Source organism: Pocillopora verrucosa, chromosome 4 (genome assembly GCF_036669915.1).
Source record: "Pocillopora verrucosa isolate sample1 chromosome 4, ASM3666991v2, whole genome shotgun sequence".
Lineage (NCBI taxonomy): Eukaryota > Metazoa > Cnidaria > Anthozoa > Scleractinia > Pocilloporidae > Pocillopora > Pocillopora verrucosa.
Window position 1 is genome coordinate 9,473,323 of NC_089315.1, and position 17,801 is coordinate 9,491,123.

General features: G+C 39.5%; 2 protein-coding genes and 1 pseudogene across 3 annotated transcripts; 1 reads left to right on the plus strand and 2 right to left on the minus strand.

Moving 5' to 3' along the window:
- Positions 1-3,023: 3,023 nt before the first annotated feature.
- On the minus strand, positions 3,024-5,737 carry LOC131795699 (perlucin-like protein). Its single transcript, XM_059113305.2, has 3 exons — positions 5,595-5,737; positions 3,794-3,934; positions 3,024-3,569 (listed from the first exon to the last, which is right to left on the minus strand). The coding sequence occupies exons 2-3, from the start codon at positions 3,855-3,857 to the stop codon at positions 3,145-3,147; spliced, it is 489 nt and encodes a 162-aa protein (XP_058969288.2). The 5' UTR covers positions 3,858-3,934; positions 5,595-5,737; the 3' UTR covers positions 3,024-3,144.
- Positions 5,738-10,342: 4,605 nt separating this feature from the next.
- Positions 10,343-13,683, minus strand: LOC131795625 (putative nuclease HARBI1; annotated as a pseudogene).
- On the plus strand, positions 13,288-16,651 carry LOC131795692 (perlucin-like protein). Of its 2 annotated transcripts, XM_059113294.2 has the most exons (3): positions 13,288-13,717; positions 14,788-14,913; positions 16,104-16,651. In XM_059113294.2, the coding sequence occupies exons 2-3, from the start codon at positions 14,850-14,852 to the stop codon at positions 16,520-16,522; spliced, it is 483 nt and encodes a 160-aa protein (XP_058969277.2). In that variant the 5' UTR covers positions 13,288-13,717; positions 14,788-14,849; the 3' UTR covers positions 16,523-16,651. The 2 variants fall into 2 exon arrangements, with proteins under 2 accessions (XP_058969277.2, XP_058969276.2); XM_059113293.2 differs by lacking the exon at positions 13,288-13,717 and having other exon boundaries at positions 14,779-14,913.
- The last annotated feature ends 1,150 nt before the right edge of the window (positions 16,652-17,801 follow it).

The following is a 17,801-nucleotide window of genomic DNA, read 5'->3' on the forward strand; positions in this document are numbered from 1 at the left end:
GCCCCTACCCGTCCCCCGCACCATGGTTATTTGCACCGAACGAATCCTACCAGTATCACCCTCCCCAGGGAGAATTTGTTTTTCCTTCGGTCTTTCCGAGCGTTAAAATTTCCCGCTCGTATGCTAATGAAAACTTCGACAAATCCCTCACGTGTTCTGAAGCTGTTTGCGCCATTGTTCAAAAATGGCCATATAAGGTCATCTTTCGCTTGTATAACAAAGCCTATTGTTATCAATGTTGAGCCACTTTTCTTGAGACGATGAATAGGCTAGGATTTTGTTTGTGCGAGATAGCCGGGTAACTAATTATCGTCCATCAAGAACTTGCATATATGCTCCGAACACTTTGAGACTAAACAAATCGTGAAGACACTTTCTGGAATTAAAGGGTTAGCACACGGCAGGGTTCGAACCATATTTAATCAGAAGTCCAAGTCAACACGAAAAGAGGTCGAATGAGCGGAAAAAACGAAACACTAGCGAAGACATCAAAGCCAAAATTTTCCGTGTTTCTACTGATATTGCTCTGGAAGACCACGACTACGTCCTTAAGGAAAACAAAGTTCATAGAGCAGACGCTCTCAAAGAAAAGGACTATGTGATTGTTTCTTTCCAAACAGACATTGACCTCCAACGAATGGTAAATATGATAAAAAATTTATCGATGGTAAGAACTGATAACAAAACAATTCGAAACGAACTCAGTAACAAGCCAGAATTGAAACGGAAACTTTTCATGGATGATGTACTGATAAATGACAAATCTGTGAAATTGTTCACAGGATTTCCAACTTTTACCTGTCTGATGCCATCATCAAATAAATCGTGGTACTTCAGATCATTCACATTCCCCTCAGTAAATAAGCGAAAACCCTCAAGACTTTTATACGACCATTAACAGTCTTCAACGTAGCCATCTTTTCCAACCAGATAGTGGTAAATATCGGGAAACCTGAAGTCTGGAATGCCGGTGAAGTCATGAGAATTTCGTTCTTGCAAAGCTCTAGTAGTTCTGCCCTTTTCCTACTCCTACCGTTCATAGAAATTTGAATACCCCTTTCCTTTAAAAATTTCCGTAGCTCTGGAACTTTCACATTTGTGAAGGCATCATTCGCTGCCATGTTGAGACGACTCCTATTCCCCTCAGTATCGACTTGATGCTGAAAACTAGTTCCCGGACTTTCTCGCACAAACAATTCGAAACTAGCCTATCAGCACATTTTTTTTCTTTCCTCAAATTATTTTAGATTGAGGTTATTCTCAACGTAGATAGGCTTTAAATTATTATTATCAAGGGTTCAATAACAGAATACAACTGACAGCTTGCATCTTGGGCATCTACAATGTAAGACCATGTTGGCTGAAGCATGCATGAGACACAGAGGTTCTTCCCAACCTCACGCTCAGCCGCCTTCCATGATTCTTCTCCCTACTTGCTTTTCAGCAGCCTATGGAGCAACTAGGGAATGAGCTCAAAAGATGATGTCAGATGTATACCAAATGCAAAGTTATTGCTTGTTTTTTCAGGGTCAAGGCATCCTTGTGGAGCTGAGTGTCAGCTTAGTTATATCATTTAAAGATGGATTATATGCAGCTTAGCGAGGTGGTCCTTGGTTTAAAAGAAGAGGATGCAAATCGTCCCCGTCCTGAAGAAATGAACGCTGTAGATTCAAACAGATAGTCGTGCTGTGCAGAAAGACATCAAAATTTCTAGAAGTGATGAGTCTTCCGTCAAACCAAATGCATGTAATGCACACTGAGACCACGAATAACTCTGAGTTCTTATACTGCGCTAACTGTTCTGACAAATTTTTCCATCGATTTTCTCTACTTTTGACTTAAAAATGACTGGTATATTGAAAAAGAAACACCAGTTTGCATTCGTAAAATGAAAAACGGCTAAAGATGGCTTCTGTTTTCATTTTCAAATCAACCTGAGGAAGTAAAATGTTCCCTCTCAGAAACTCTACGCCATGTTTGAAACATTTAAAAAAAAAATGTGTGAAAAATCTATATTGTCATTTCAAGAAATGTCGTATTTTGTAGTCTGATAACGGAATGTTCCAAATGCCAAAAGTAAACTGACTGATTCTCAAGCGATGACTATTGATGACCTGTTTGTGTAAATTAGAGGTGACAGCGTCCTACAGAACATTAAAACAAGCTTCAACATTCATGCAAATGCTTTAATGTAAACTAAGTATCCCTTTACACCATACAATTCATTTGTATGTTATTACAAAATTATTTACAAAGAAAAAGGCTAACATCCGGCCATCTTGATCCAACGAGCTTGGTCAATAAATGATTTATTGCATGGCAAAAATATTTCGCTAAAATAATAAAATAAATGATAAAAATAAAGAATTACTTGTTTATTTTTGATCGCTGAGAAAGAAAACCCGCTGTGAGCATGTATACTTGTATTTCATTCGAAAAATTGAAAATAAAGTGATTTGATAAGTTTTCTTCTATCGCCGATATTTCACGTAAATTATGAACTTTGTATGTCAGCTCCACACAACTGTTTCACTTGCGCGGGATCAAAGCGGGCAATCCCGAATGAACAAGAAGGGCCCTATCTTGCCCGCTTAGGTAGCCAATCAGAACCATGATTCGCTTCATATTGCCAACAGGCGCTGCCAGCTATAAAACACCATTGTGATCCTAAGAAGTTATAGTAACTTGACAGCAGGCTCTAATTAATAGCGTCTCAGAACGAGTGTTTCTTCGGCTGCGAATAAGTTTGAAGTCTTGAGCAACGCTAGCCGGCGAGGGGTCTCGCACTGATGATAATTTGTGCCATACCCCCCGAAAAACCTCTCTCTGAACTCGTCTCAAAACTTTCCGCGGGCGAAGTAACGCTCGGCCCGCTGCGCTGACAATAAGGTTGCTGCTCGTAGGCTCAAGTTACAGCGGCGTTTGTATCATAAGGCCTCTATGAAGGGACGTACCAAGGATGGCGGGACTTTTGTAGAGGGGCTTCAGACACGGTCAGACAAAACAACAAGAAACGCTCAATCTCTCATGTTTACGCTTTATTGTAAAACAAGCATTCCTGTACGCCTTTACCCGAAATCAAAATGTCCCCCTAGCAAAATTGCTTTTTTAGGCTTCGTGTCTTGGCATTTCTACTTTAGCAGCTTAAGCGAGCCTTTTACACACCAGGCCACAGGGCAAGCGAGATGGTGCCGTACAAGGGAGGTCATTCCAGTAACCGTTTGCCCTGATTGGCATAAAGGAAGTATGCCTAGTCCACATGTTGCTGCATGGTTCCCGGGATTTTCCATTCGGTTCTTTTGGAGCCCAGGCTTTGTAGACTGGAACAGAGTAATCACTCCAGTAAAAGTCGTTAGCGGTCCACATCAGGCCGATCCACACTTGTTGCCTTGTTGGTGCAAACTTCCTCGCGAGGGCTAGGACGAACTCGTTTTCCCGCGCATTGGTAATCTTTACCAGGTCTCCTCCCAGTCTTCGACAGAATCGTTGGGCTTGGTGCCAAGTCATGGATGTGCTGCTTGCATAATAGCAAAAGCTGTCGAGCTGCCTCCATCCCCAAGGGCAATACGCTAGAAGATAAATTCAATTATTTTAGTTTAATTAAAACAGCATATGCGTTTTTGGTGCGATGATACTTCAGCTAGACACATTTTCATGATGATATATGTAACTGCAGGCTAATAAGACCAACAATGTGGATAAATTTTGGAGGATAAATTTTGATGAATCTGAAGTTTTTAGAAATCGGAGAATTTTTTCTCTTCCTAAATGTTGGGTTAACTGCTCTGTGTACCTGAAACACATCCAGCCGCAGACAAAAGCACGATACAAAGTGGAAGAATCGCGTAAGTCCTCATTCTGGTTCTCGTCAGTTGATAAGGAGGTGGAAGGTTTTGAAGCAGGTTGAAGGTTTTTTCACTCTCAGTGTCTTCACCTAATCGATGGAACGATCAGTATGAGCTAGGGTACGGTGTTCACGGACTTATATACAATCAAATGAACAAGTCTGAACGAGATCATGGAGGCGGAAGATGTAACTTATATTTGTCGAGTAAACATAAAAAATCTGCTCGAAAATTTTCCAAAATTTTGACCGTTCCGGCAACTCACGTATAGACGTACTAGCAGGCGAAATACTTTTTTATGGGAGGCTGAATCAAAAAAAAAGGGAAAAAAAAGATAATAACCGTCAAGTTGAATGTCTACTGCTTTCTTCTCTTTAGTCCTTGATTCTGCCGGCTGTTTTTCAAATCCGAGTTACCGATCACTGATCAATTACTGATGCGTTCGACGTCGATTTTCGATTTCAAATTAGAAAACATGACGAGCCCTGGTAACTTCAGCCTTACAGTTTGTTATTATATAAGTCGCTCCTCTCCCATCATTTTAAAGTGCCACGAATGACATGAAAATATGTGTCGCAGTGGCAGTATCGTTGTGATCACTGGTTGTGATAATCTGCCTCGCGTTCGCCTTTACGAAATATCGGCTTTTACATTTCAAAATGTCAAATCAATTGACAGCGATCATACACAAACTTTCGTCGCTCACAAGCAATCCTAGTTACCTTTTGACTGAGATCCTCGACCAAAAGACTATTCTAGACCACAAAATTATTTTGAAAGCAGAGACTAATGTATCATATACCATGGGAAGCCTTCGACTGACCGCAAAAGATGAAGAGATTGGATGAAAAGTTTAAGTACGGCTCGCCAATTTCTTGATTTAAGATTTTGAACGTTATAAAAGTGTGTAAAATTGCAATCCTATAGTTCCAGAATGCACTAAGTTTATTGCTGCGACGACTTATCGAAACATAGGAAAGGACGCTTTTATCATATCTTGAACAGTGAACAGCACTTCAGAGGAATTTATGCTTTGATTATTCTGAAAAACAAACATTATGAGCGTCTACTTGGTTGAAAAATACCGCAGTTTTTTCTTGGCGTAGATATTTTTGCTCTTGAAGAATTAAAAAAAATGAAATAAGGCGATTTACGGCCGTCTGCACTTGTAACTGATCAAATGTGTTATGAGGCTCTTGTCTTCTTCTGTTCATTAGATACTGGTTAATTACAAGGTTCTCTCGGAGATCATGAAGCGGAAAATATCAATTGATAGGCAGAGTTTATATTCTCTCGCTAATAGGCGAATCCCTTTGTAGCCTCTTGTCAAACTGCATGCCTCATATGCCGCAGAGTAAAATGCACCTGAGTGAGGACAAAGCGACCCTCCACGAAGTCTTCCACATTTTCAGTCGCACTGATAAAAATAATTCATCAGTTTGGTCGAAAATAATTCAATTTCGACAGCTTTACCTAAGATGATTTCCATAAAGTTCTACTTGTTGTTCCGTCGAAACTTTGCTTTATTTTCTTTCCAAAAAAAGAAACCGGAGATTGGAGAAAAAAAATAGTGGGATTCCATGCGATACAAAGCGTCGGAACCAACCATGTCAGCTATACTGCAGCATCACCGAAGATTATGTTGAGTGCACTTATTTCGCTCCTGTTGACGAAAAGTCTTGAAATGTCGCCACGTATCTTTGACTTGAAACATGACTAAGTTTAATTATTGTTTAATTTTTGCCATACCTACGAGTTGAAATGAAAAAAGAGCCCCTGAATCCGGCACTCAAGGATAAAGGCTAAATTCAGTTAGTGCTGTTTCCTGGCCCTTGGAGCTGGAAACTCAAATGAGATAATTTCAGAACAAATCCCTTATTTTCCTAACGCCACAAAATCTTACGTCTGTTTACGCGCTACTTTATTTGAAATCAAATGCATATCTCAACATGAAGAAACTTCAAAGGTCCTCATGTATGTCAGCTATATTTTGAGATGTCTGAGTGCGACAGCTGACTATTAGCTTTTTTACAATAAATTTGGTTTTGGGTTCCTGCTCAATATTTGTTTAGTTTAATTTTATTTTTTCCATATTGATTTTTCTAAGGAAATCTTGAGAGACAGAAATCTTCCCCAAGATGGCTTTTAATTGCCGACTGCTGTTTCAGTTAGAACGTAGTTCGCCTGTGGGATTACCGTAGGAAAATACTTGCCTTTCGTAAAGAGAGTAAAGAAGAACGTGAGATATTTATTACACATAGGGAGTGTTCGAACACAGGAAGTAAAACTGTGTGATTACAAGAAAATACGTCTCAATATGGTTTTCAGGGCGAATATGCTGCGGTCGTTGTCGCATAACCCGAATGAATGTTTTTATTTTGGAGCATTAAAGAAATTAAAGCGCGAAATAAAACAAAATTCTTCCTTTGGTTAAGAACGCTATATTTTTTATGTAACCACCAGGTAAACTCTATACAGTGTAAATGATTCAAGGGGTTGTTTTCGTTCATTTTCAAGTAGATGAAAACGTACATTCCCCTTTTCAGAATGGGACGTGAAGGCCAGATTTCCGTCGAGATCAACAATTTTACACCAGAAACCAGACAGTTATTCAAATGGGAACTGGCGTGTCTAAAAAACAAAACTCTTGGGTTGTCAAACAAACGACGTTATGCTTTTCCGTTTTTACATATGTATCAGTTAAACATGTGTTTGACATGCGGAAGGATTATAAGTCATTTTATGTAATGTAAACAACAAATTTCTACCTAGAACATGAAAAGATTTGATGCCCGCCGTTTTCATTAAATGATTATTTTTACTTAGTCGCTGTATTCTGCAATATCTTTGTTTTTTAAAAAAGGAAGAAGCTCGAGGACTCAGCGATGTGTTTAAAGGAATTTCACCGCTTATAGGTCACACATCAAGTAAATCACTGATCAATACTAATGGTTCTCGATTAAAAAGGAGCGTAGAGAAACAACGAGATTTGTCGAAGGGATGATAGGTATCTGACATTTAAGTTCAGTGTTTTCAAGATTAGTGGAATTTTTAATAAACCGTCGCTAAACCTCTCGTATCTCCCACTTGTCTGTTAAATAACCCTGAGTTTTGTCATAAAAACGTCGTAATAGAGTGGGTTAAAACGCCTGTCAAGGTTCGTTTCACTATTTAATTTCTTATGCCGGTGAGAGAAATACTAAAGAGAATGGAACTCGGAAAAGGGCAGGGTTTACGAGATCGAATCATGGAGAGATCTGTAATCGAACCCGCTTGATCAATTTCGGTTTTTAATTTTTGAGTACTAAGTTGTGGAGGTGAAGAGAAGATTGGCATGTCACTCGGGAAGAAGTGGCTCAAAGAGTCGGCCTTTCGTTATCTCTTCCAGGAAGGATTCAGTCAGTACGTTGTTTGATTTTTGACCCGTGTACGATGAACTGACATTGAACATAATGCTGAAGTGACTGGCGCCCTTATCAAAACTAATAACACTATGCGGAAACAACGATCGGGCCGCCTTTTAATTATAATAACTTGTTGATAGTGGGACAAGACATAAAACCCGAAGATCTGGGGATCAGTCATAGCTGGAAAAAACAGTTTGGTCGTTTCAACGGATAAATTTCGATAAATTGAAACCAGTGAAAATTAAATAAAGTGCAACAAAGACAGAGTGCTGTAAACAACGTGGCTCTGAATTTGCCTCGGTTGTAATAAAGAAAATGTACTATACAAACATTGGTAGATGACAAACCTCAAACTAGAGTTTTTCGTTTGAGGGAAAATAAGTGTGCACATGATAAGTCACTGTGGCACTAAAATTGTACCTTCTTTGGGTCCTTTGCGATGATTGTAAGTAGTCTCGATCTCGCCTTCGCGCTTTGAAGTCGGTTTTTAGCGCGTCGGTATATTTTTCTTGCCCTGGTCCCAGTTGTTCGAAAGCCGATTAAATTATCCCTCGATTAGAGGTTAATCGACTATTAAATTTCTTATCCCAAGGATAGCTAATCTAGGTTTAAAATAACGTTCCTGAAAGCAGATTTATCCCTTGATTAACTATCCCACGATTAAGCTGAGATTAAACCAGTCAAATCGGTTATGAAGAGCTACGCGGCTACGCGCGAAAAAAAAAATTGGAGTGAAATGAATGGCGGAAAGGGAGAGTGTACATGGAAGTGGAAGCCAAACGTAAGACAGAAAAAGAAAGCAGCGTAAGACAGAAAAAGAAAGCAGAATTTTTCAGTTTATGAGATTGAAGTCATCACCGATAATGTCAAAAAATCTCGACTTAATCCAATCCAAATTAACGAATGCTGTGACCAACAAAAAGAAACAAATGGTATGGGAAGAAATAACCCAAGCGGTAAATGCGGTCGGAACAGCCAAGCGAACAGTCACGGAGGCAAAAGACAAGTGGAAAAATCTCCATAGCATCGCCAAGAAAGAATTTGCAGAATTCAAGAGGGAGACCAAGATAACTGGAGGTGGTCGGCCTCCAAAGTCGCCGAGTACTGCCAGCAAGGAGATTATTAAGTACGCTAAGTATTGATCGGTGTGCGTGGGCTTCCTGTATACGCTGGTGGAGAGGCAGCCGTCAGGACTTCACCCTAACAACATCAACAGGGAGAGTGGAATAGAAATTCCAGAAGCGTGGATGCCCAAGATCAAGAAACACAACAACAGGAGAGCGGTGCGACAGCGGACCACCGAGGGAGCAAATCACTGAGTGAACAGCAAGGATCGAAATGCACCAATCATAGCTGTTGAAAAACAACCAATCACAGCAGAGCATCATGCTTTATAAGATCACGCATGACCAGTCGACCTCATCGCCTGAAGAAGACTAGCAGTATGCAGTCGAAACGTCGCAATCTACATCACACGTGACTACATCGTGAGACAAACGAAAAACTTAGCTTATTTAAAAGTGTGCATGTTTTTTTTTCTTATCATTACCGTAACTGCATTAATCAAGTTTTACCTTGTTTAGTTTATTATCCCATCGCATTTTATGAGTCTACTTCATTAAGCGAAGGCTGCTACGTAGAATTCCAAACCGGTTTGCTGCTTTTGCGGCATTTATAGGGTTGCATTCGATTATACCCTGTTTAAGCTGAATCTAGACGGACGCTCATGACGGACTATTAGTAATTTAGCAGACATATATATAAATTTCAGCTTCACTTGATTAATTCATATGTCGAAGATTGCTTAGCTCCGTCACTTTGTAAAGCGATCTGAGGAGTAAGACAAAAACCTTTATAATTTGGTTAAAATTTGTTTGCTAAAGACAAAGTGCCCCTATTTTTCTTTATTTATCTTGTACTAAGGAGTGTTCTTCAAATATTTACGAACGGCTATTTACATGTATAAATAACTTATTTTTATCATTTCGTTTTGACGCAACTTTGTTTATGTTTGTGATTGACAAAATAATTTGTTGTTGTAGCTGTTATCATGTCCTATTATTTCGATCACTAAACTGTGGTGCGGTTCTCGTTGTCAATTCACTATGATTCCCCTTTATCTGTCTAAAATTAGCTTAACTTTTGGTACATGACTTACAGATTTTATAAGTATTTTCGTAAATGATTTCACTGAGTTAAGTCTACCAGTACACAAATTCATTTTATGAAATTGAAGAATTTATTTTTACATGTTTAAGCCTCAGATTCCTTGCGGGAGAGATGCTCCTTCTGTTATTTCATTTATGTGTTGCATAAAACTAAATTCACACTTTTTGAGCCCGAGTGAAACCTTAATTGTGCTTGAAATATTTTGTAGGAGGAGATGCTCATTTACCAGCAGAGTCTGCGAAGACTGTGTTTGAAGAAGACTGTCTGAGGCTCAGTGAATACATGTATTCTTCACCAGCCGATGAACGGAAGAAGCCTTCAAAAAGGATAAATAATGACGATGTTCTAAAAATGCAGTACGAATGCCTGTGTTCTCAAAAGGAAACGCTGAATCTTAAAAAACAAAAATTGAAAATGCAAATTCATCTTTTGGAGCAACAGGCCAATGTCAACCAAACCTTTGCAACTGCATTAAATGCAAATTTTGTAGTTGCCAACACCGATTCATTTTAAATGAGGAATAGTGTAATAAGTCCTCCAAAAGAAATATTTTGGGCAAATGTTGTTCTTGTATAATTTATTATAAAACATACACTATGTATAAAACAGATTCTTGAGTCAAACTTATTTTAAAGTGTTTTTTCAACCAGAAACCCCTTAAATTCATATATGAATTTTTATATTTTATGGGAAGTTAAATTAAGAGCAAAACTGATTGCATAAGGCAGAAATACAAAAATTAAAAATTGTCAGAAAAAGGTGTTGCAAATGTGGTCTTGGATGACCTTGCCATCCTCTGGACCACGGAAACAAACAGGATTAGGTTGATGATCAGCCTCAGCATAGCCATCCACTGAAAGGTTCCTTTCTCAGAATTGCAATGTTGTGTAAACCTGCACATGCTCCGATGATGATGGACACTTTTTCTGGCTTCATTCTGATCTCAGAATGAAGCAGATGGAACCTTCACTTCCACCAGCCAAAGGCTTGTTCTATTGCCACTCTTGTTCTTTTGTGGGCACTGTTGAACTCTTGTTGCTTGTCAGTGACTGGATTCAGGTAAGGGGTCATCAGGTACGGCTTGCAGGGGTAACCACTGTCACCCAACAGTAAACCATCTTCCAGGGACTGGTGTTGGATATTAAGTTGTTGGCCAATTCTTGAATCCCTAAATATGAAGCTGTCATGGGTGCTTCCTGGCCATCGTGCTACAATGTTGGTAAACATGCCTAAAATGAAACAGCAAAGAAGTTATGTGACCATTTCTTACATATGATGTAGAAAATCTCATCTCAGTTTATAGCAATGATTTACTGCAAAGAGAAACAACAATAATTGTGTCTATGATGAACTGGGATAACTGATACAAATATTTAGTTTACTTAGAAAACCTTTTCATTATTTAATTTGTTTTTTGAAATTTGGGAGACTGCATCATTTTGAAATCCCTGCTGATTGTTGCACTCTGTTGGTCGTTAGCTGAGCAATATATTCACAAATATCGCACATTATTTCTTGTTTTTTTCCCTTGCTTTTTACTTTTTTATACTTTTGTTAAAATATTGGTGTGATAATTTTGGTAAATTTTCCATATGTGTGTTTGCAAACCAAACTCCACCTATACCATTTGAACCCAATGATTTTTCATTTATTTTTTTTTTCAAAAAAGTTGTCAGTTGGGAACAGAATGTGTGTAAAACTAAATGTTAAACAATATATTGACTCAGATCTTCTCCTTTTTTATTCCCTTAATTCCTACTCAAAAAATATTTTTATCACTACTCCCATATCCTGAATATGTGAAGCTGCAATCTAGTAACTCCCAACAATGCAACCTCATAGCAGCTGGTTTGCTAGAAATCTCAATCTAAAACCTTTCTATAAGGGGAGTACCCCTCCCTGCCAAAGGTTATTTTGCAATTTTTATAGAACACTAATTGTGGTGTCCGGTCGTTTCGATACAAAGTCGTTTCGATACAAGCCGTTTCGATACAAATAGAAGTCGATTCGTTACACATGTAAAGTCGATTCGATGCAAGCTAAAGGCGTTTGGATACAAGTAAAATCGAGAAAAGTTCAGTTGAAGTGTTTTAGTTTTCGTCTTTGATATTTTCGATCGACCGATCGACGTTGTAATACCCAGTTTTCCCGCGACTCGATCGAACGAGTTGTATTACTCAGTTTCCCCGCGGCCAAAAAGAGCAAACTTTGTCGAATATTTATTTAAATTACTAAAGTACGTTTACATTGATCATGACTTTTGCACATGTGGTGGCTCCTAAAAGAGCCATTTTTAGCGACCTGAAATCGTCCAAAGTGAACGCACTGGAACTGGTCGCCGCGCTGTCTAACTGTGGCCCTACATGGGTTGACCTTGGGGCGGATGGAACACTGTCAGTCAGTGACTAAGCCTCGCCTTCTCTGTAGGGTGTAGCTGTACCCCTGGCTGTCTATCATCTTTGGCCGGCCTCTTTTGGAACTGTTCTCCACTATCTCGTAGGTCACGGCGAAGGAAGACGACGTCTCAGCTGGAGTGGGGTCATGAAGGGAGGATTCTTCGTGATCATTACTGCACTGGTTCTCCACATCAGGCTGGGATTCTTCGGGGTTCTCAGTTCGCGTACTCTCCGCATCAGGGTGGAATTCTTCGGGGTCAATGAAGGTAAGCTCTAGAGCTCCCAGGTAGCTAGAGGGATCGGCGTAGGAGTCCGGATGCGAACACTGCACACTGCCAGTCAATTTCTTTTCCATGTCGAACAGTTGCCTGGTAAACTTCTTGCGATATACCTATTGAATCAAAGTAAAGATCTAAATTAGGATAACGTACATACAGTAAATAGAAGTAAAGGTCTCTAAGTGTCAGAGTATATAAGCGGCAACCTCAAATACCAATAATACGTGTAATAGTTTTGAAAACTTACCAGTGTTGCAGATTCGATGATTCCAGCGAACACATCCATTACATTGAATGGCTTGCTGTCTGAGCCGAACAGGTTCCTCGCATACCATGCAGTTCAAAATCTGCGCAGACACCATCGTGATAACTCGTTAAAACTCGTAAAAAATCAAAAACTTTTGTTAACGGTCGTGATCGTATGATCGAATGAACATTCTACAGGTCCCAGTGTGTTTTATACACTGATATCAGTTAGTTTAAAACCTTTGGATTCTTCTATTTGCTTTTAATGGGGTAAATTAGCAAGTTTTTTAAAACAATTAGTTTACGCGTCTATTGATAAGATAATTTACAAACCCGCCTACCCACGCGCCAGAATGACTGCTATATCCTCACGGGTCCGTTGCTTTACCAACTTACACGACATTATTGATTCTGTGTTTGTGTTTCTTGATCTTAGGCGTAATATGCGCTGGAGTTATAGAAAAAGTCTCAAAATCATTTGTATAAATCTCTGTTCTCGATAAATAAACCAAACCAAAACTTAGTCTCGTTTACGTGTTCTCATTGCGCAGGACGCTTTGGTACATGTGGAGGTTCGCGGAGGTATGGGTTTGTTTCATTTACAATGGAGGTTTGTGTTCGCTCTAGTATGGTATTCTGTATCGAAACGATTTGAAGTGACGTGAGTTTGTATCGAATCGACTTTACATTTGTAACGAATTTACTTCGATTTGTATCGAAACGGCTTGTATCGAAACGACTTTGTATCGAAACGACCGTGAACCCTAATTATGACATTCGAGTATTTTACCTACCTTTGTGATTGCAAATTGCTTGCTCATTTATGGAATGGAACCCTTTACGATTGACAAAATCGTTTTTGTTTTCATGTGGTGCCTGAATCTTGATGTGAGTGCCGTCAACACAGCCAATCACCCCAAGAAACCGCCCCTTGGAAAAAAAAAACCGCGTTTGTTTTGAAGTATCTCTTCGGTCGATGGCCACTTGATGAAGTTTCTTTGTTTCTGTGCAAGGGAAAGCGAAACTTGGCTGATTATACGGGACACGGATGACTTTGACAGGCCCAGAGTATCTCCAATAACTTGAAGAAAGCTTCCGGAGGCGAAAAAGCGCAACGCTACAAGGACATGCACAGTTGTCGACAAAGCATGGTTTGTCTTTCGAGATCGTCGCGAAGGAGCTCAGATAAAAATTTTATAGACTCTCGATCAAAACGGTATCGACTTCTCAGTTCTTCATTAGTAAAGTTGGACAGGGAAAAGTCGTCTGGTAGCCTAAATGTCCTTTCTTTCCTTCTTGGGGCCGGCATTAAGCCTAATCCGCCAATTAAAAAGTCGGCCATTTTGTTTTGTTTGGGGAAAGTTTTCCCTCGATTGGTGAGTTAATCCACCTTGCTAGGTGTGTTAAAGTTGACCTTTATTTAAACCCTGGGCCGGGATAGTGCTAATCGCGCTTTCAGGAACAGAAACTAATCGTAGGTTAAATTTTATTCTTGGGTTAGGGCGATTTAATCGTGGGTTAGCACTAATCGGCTTTCGAGCACCTTTGAAGCACTGCGAAGTGTCTCTGACGACCGTATTATCTCTGTAATCAGAGGCAGTCTCATATGTGTGTGTGTACGGAGAGATGTTTTGAAATAACTTTGGCAACCTAAGAGGCCCACTCGTCAGAATAATACTGACTAAAGCGGATTCAGATTCCAAGGTGTCTGAAAATACACGTGAATGACTTTGTTTAATTGGTTGGACAAAAAGAATAAATACCTACTGACATGTGGGAAACTACTTTTTTTTATAACCTTTAACATATATGGTGCTTATTTCAGGGCGCGTATTCCCGGACAAATTTCGATTAAAATATTATTGAAAGCATCATTTTTGGCATCAGCTTCTATAGGTAGGCTTTCTTTACGACTGGTGGATGACGCGAATAAAAATTATTGTAGTCGAAATGGCTGGATATTACATGAGTTCTGTTTTTTGCGTTGTTATGGACCGAGTCGAAGTCGACGTTCATTACAACGCAAAAAAGGAACGAGGCTAATATCTATCCATCAAAAAAGGTTTTATTATACAGCACAAATATTTTGACGAGTTTATTTCGAGAGTCAGAAAAGAAAGCCAACTGTGTTTGGAGTACAGTATAGCCGCGAGAGGTATCTATGTTTTCTTTATCTTGACTATCAGCTGTCGCCTTTTACGTCCCCAATTTTCAATTTAAAAAAATTTCTGATTCATGGAAAGAGAAATTTTGTGTGACTTACGTAAATGTTAGTCATAAAATTTGACTCACAGAAAGTAATGGTACCACCCAGAATTAAGAATTTGTTCATGCTTAACGTGCGTATATCGAGTTATGGATTGTATTAGACGTGGTCCCATATTTGACGTGTCCTATATATTTCCCTGAACTCCTTTTCTCAACTCATACCGTTTGTGTTATCCAGGGTAACATCGGCTTCTTCAGGAATTAGACTTTTCACCATTACCGCCACTGAAAGGAACCGAGATGAAGATTCACGCGATTCTTCCGCTTTGTATCGTTGTACTGTTTGCTTTAGGATGTGTATCAGGTATGAAGATTAACTATTTATCCAATGGTATTTTATAGCTGGCAGCACCTGTTGGCAATATGGGACCCTTCCTACTCATTCAGGATTGCCCGCTTTGATCCCGCGCAAGTGAAACAATTGCGTAGAGCAGACATACAAAGTTCATAATTTTTGTAAAATATCGGCTGTAGAGTCACAAAAAGGCGGCAGTTTACACAAGTTTATTAAGCGACAAGAACCAGAGCACAAACATAAACAAGTAATTCTTGATTGTTATCGAAGCGAAATATTTTTGCTGTACAATAAATCCTATATTGACCAAGCTTGTTGGTCAAGATGGCCGGATATTAGCCTCGTTCTTCTTTTATTCGCCTTTTAATGGACCACGACTTCAAGTTTTCGACCTAAAAACTAATTCTGAGAGGAGCATTTGGCTCTTACATGGTTCCAACAGCACTTCTAGCGAAATAACTTGGAAACGGCAATGCTTGCGGAATTTCGACGCATACGATAAGATCGCAGTGCACAATGCCGAGGAGTGGGTGTACTGACTATACCGTCAAAATATGCGACTGACTTTCTGTATTCTGACTCGCTGTATTTTTTACGGTATAGTATAAAGATTGGTAAGCACAAAGAAGACTCAATATTACCGGTAACCCTTTTTTCTTTCGACCGACTAAAAGTGTCTAAGATTTAACCTAAGAAAGAAATCTTCTGACGTCACAAGCTGTTACGAGTTATTCGTTAACACAAGTAGCGATGAAACGTGGTCGGTATTGCGCGTAACGATGAAAATGTCTGTCTTGAACCTTTGGGGCTGGTTATTTACTCGAGGTCTAACCCAAACCGCGGTTTTATGAAAGTAGTGGACCTCAGGGATTCTCTACAGGAGGGTTGATTTAATCAAATAAATGTTTTTCCACTATTGGCTTGCAGCCCTTTTGACACTCTTCACAAAAATAAACGTTCAGATAAAAGGTTTGGCTATAAATTGAAAATGGCTTATAGCGCGGTTTTGTTAAACAACAGCTAAACTTTGTTTAAATAACCGGCCCTTCGAGTTTTCTTCCGAGTTCTCATTGAAAAACTCGAAATTAAAAGTTAAGTGCATATGCCTCTGTCAGAAAGGGTCAAGCAGTATTATCATCCACATCAGAAGCGCAATTACCATTAAAATTGCTCAAAACTAGTTTAATTTTTTTTCACAGGGTCCTCGGGTTGTCCTCAGGGATGGAAGCAGTTTGAAAGCTTTTGCTATCATGCAAGTAGCGTATCCAGGACTTGGCACGAGGCCCAAATTCACTGTAAAAGTATGGGAGGAGACCTGGTGAAGATTACCAATGCGCGGGAAAACGAGTTCGTTCTGGCCCTCGCGAGGAAGTTTGCACCATCAAGTGAACAAGTGTGGTTCGGCCTGATGTGGACCGCTAACGGCTTCTACTGGAGTGATTACTCTGTTCCAGTCTACAAAGCATGGGCTCCAAAGGAACCGAATGGAAATTCCCACGAACCATGCAGCAACATGTGGACTAGGCAAACGGTTAGACCAAACGGTTCCTGGAATGACAGGGTTTGTGCAGTGAATTCTCGCGCGCCCTGTGGCCTGGTGTGTAAAAGGCTCGCTTGAACTGCTAACGCTGGAATACCGAAAAACGACACTTGGTGATGGGACTATTTTTAAATTAAATCATAGCATAAATTGTAAGGTGTAAAGAAATGCCTGTTTTACAATAAAGCGTCAGCTTAAGTCATTTAACTTGTCCTATTACTGTGTCTTACGCTGTCAATGCCAATTTGGTCAAACGAATAATTCAATTACTACGAAATAGTCAAGTCGATATTTGGCTCTTATCATTCTGCGAGGTCAGACGATTGCCTGAAAAGATCAATTGAAAAAAATGTCTGATTCATGGAAAGAGAAATTTTGTGTGACTTACGTAAATGTTAGTCATAAAATTTGACTCACAGAAAGTAATGGTACCACCTAAAATTAAGAATTTGTTCATGCTTAGCGTGCGTATATCGAGTTATGGATGGACGCGGAAAGTTTGGAGAGCACGAAGAATGCGTAAGAGTAGCTCGAGGATTTTCAATTGAAAAAAATGTCTGATTCATGGAAAGAGAAATTTTGTGTGACTTACGTAAATGTTAGTCATAAAATTTGACTCACAGAAAGTAATGGTACCACCTAGAATTAAGAATTTGTTCATGCTTAGCGTGCGTATATCGAGTTATGGATGGACGCGGAAAGTTTGGAGAGCACGAAGAATGCGTAAGAGTAGCTCGAGGCGCGGCCGAGAGCAACTCTAGCTTTTCGAGTGCTCTCCAAACTTCCCAAGTGCATCCATAACTCGATATACGCACAGCTAAAAGCATGAGCAAATCATTTTATAACAGAGCGACAACAAGAATCTGCGCGAAGAAGCCTTTTATTGTGATGGAGTAGAAGAATGTTTGTCGCATTTAGATTTTTTACCGCCTTGATTGTTTTGGTTTTGGTAAATTCCCAATTAACAACTGTGTACTTTATTCCCCAGGTTGAACAAATTTAAAAACAACAACCAAAACGGAAATTTTACCTTTAAATGTTGTTAATGACCAATTGGTGACTTTTTTTGTTCCCGATCAATGTCTTTCGGCCAAAAGTTGCTGCAGCTGGTCTTTCGACAAATTTGCGAAACGTGCAACTTGCGAGTTTTTTGGGCTTTATTTTTGTTGCTTGTTGGATAGGGACCTAAAAGGTCAACGCCGATAGAAAAATTGGGCAGTTCTTCGTTGGTTTCTTCCATAATTCAAAGAGAAGGAAAACTGCACTGCAGCTTAACAGGACGGAAACTCTGAAGCCAGGTTAAAAAAAGCTTACGTCATCTTATTTACGCACGGGCGTGCGTAAATAAAGATTTTGT

What these genes read in the sequence shown, in the direction of transcription:
- LOC131795699 (XM_059113305.2), bottom strand. Translation starts at nt 3,857, where the DNA reads ATGAGGACTTACGCGATTCTTCCACTTTGTATCGTGCTTTTGTCTGCG. An exon ending in TGCGGCTGGATGTGTTTCAG is followed by an intron (nt 3,570 to 3,793) that starts GTACACAGAGCA and finishes TTTATCTTCTAG; the next exon opens with CGTATTGCCCTTGGGGATGG.
- LOC131795692 (XM_059113294.2), top strand. Translation starts at nt 14,850, where the DNA reads ATGAAGATTCACGCGATTCTTCCGCTTTGTATCGTTGTACTGTTTGCT. An exon ending in TGCTTTAGGATGTGTATCAG is followed by an intron (nt 14,914 to 16,103) that starts GTATGAAGATTA and finishes TTTTTTTCACAG; the next exon opens with GGTCCTCGGGTTGTCCTCAG.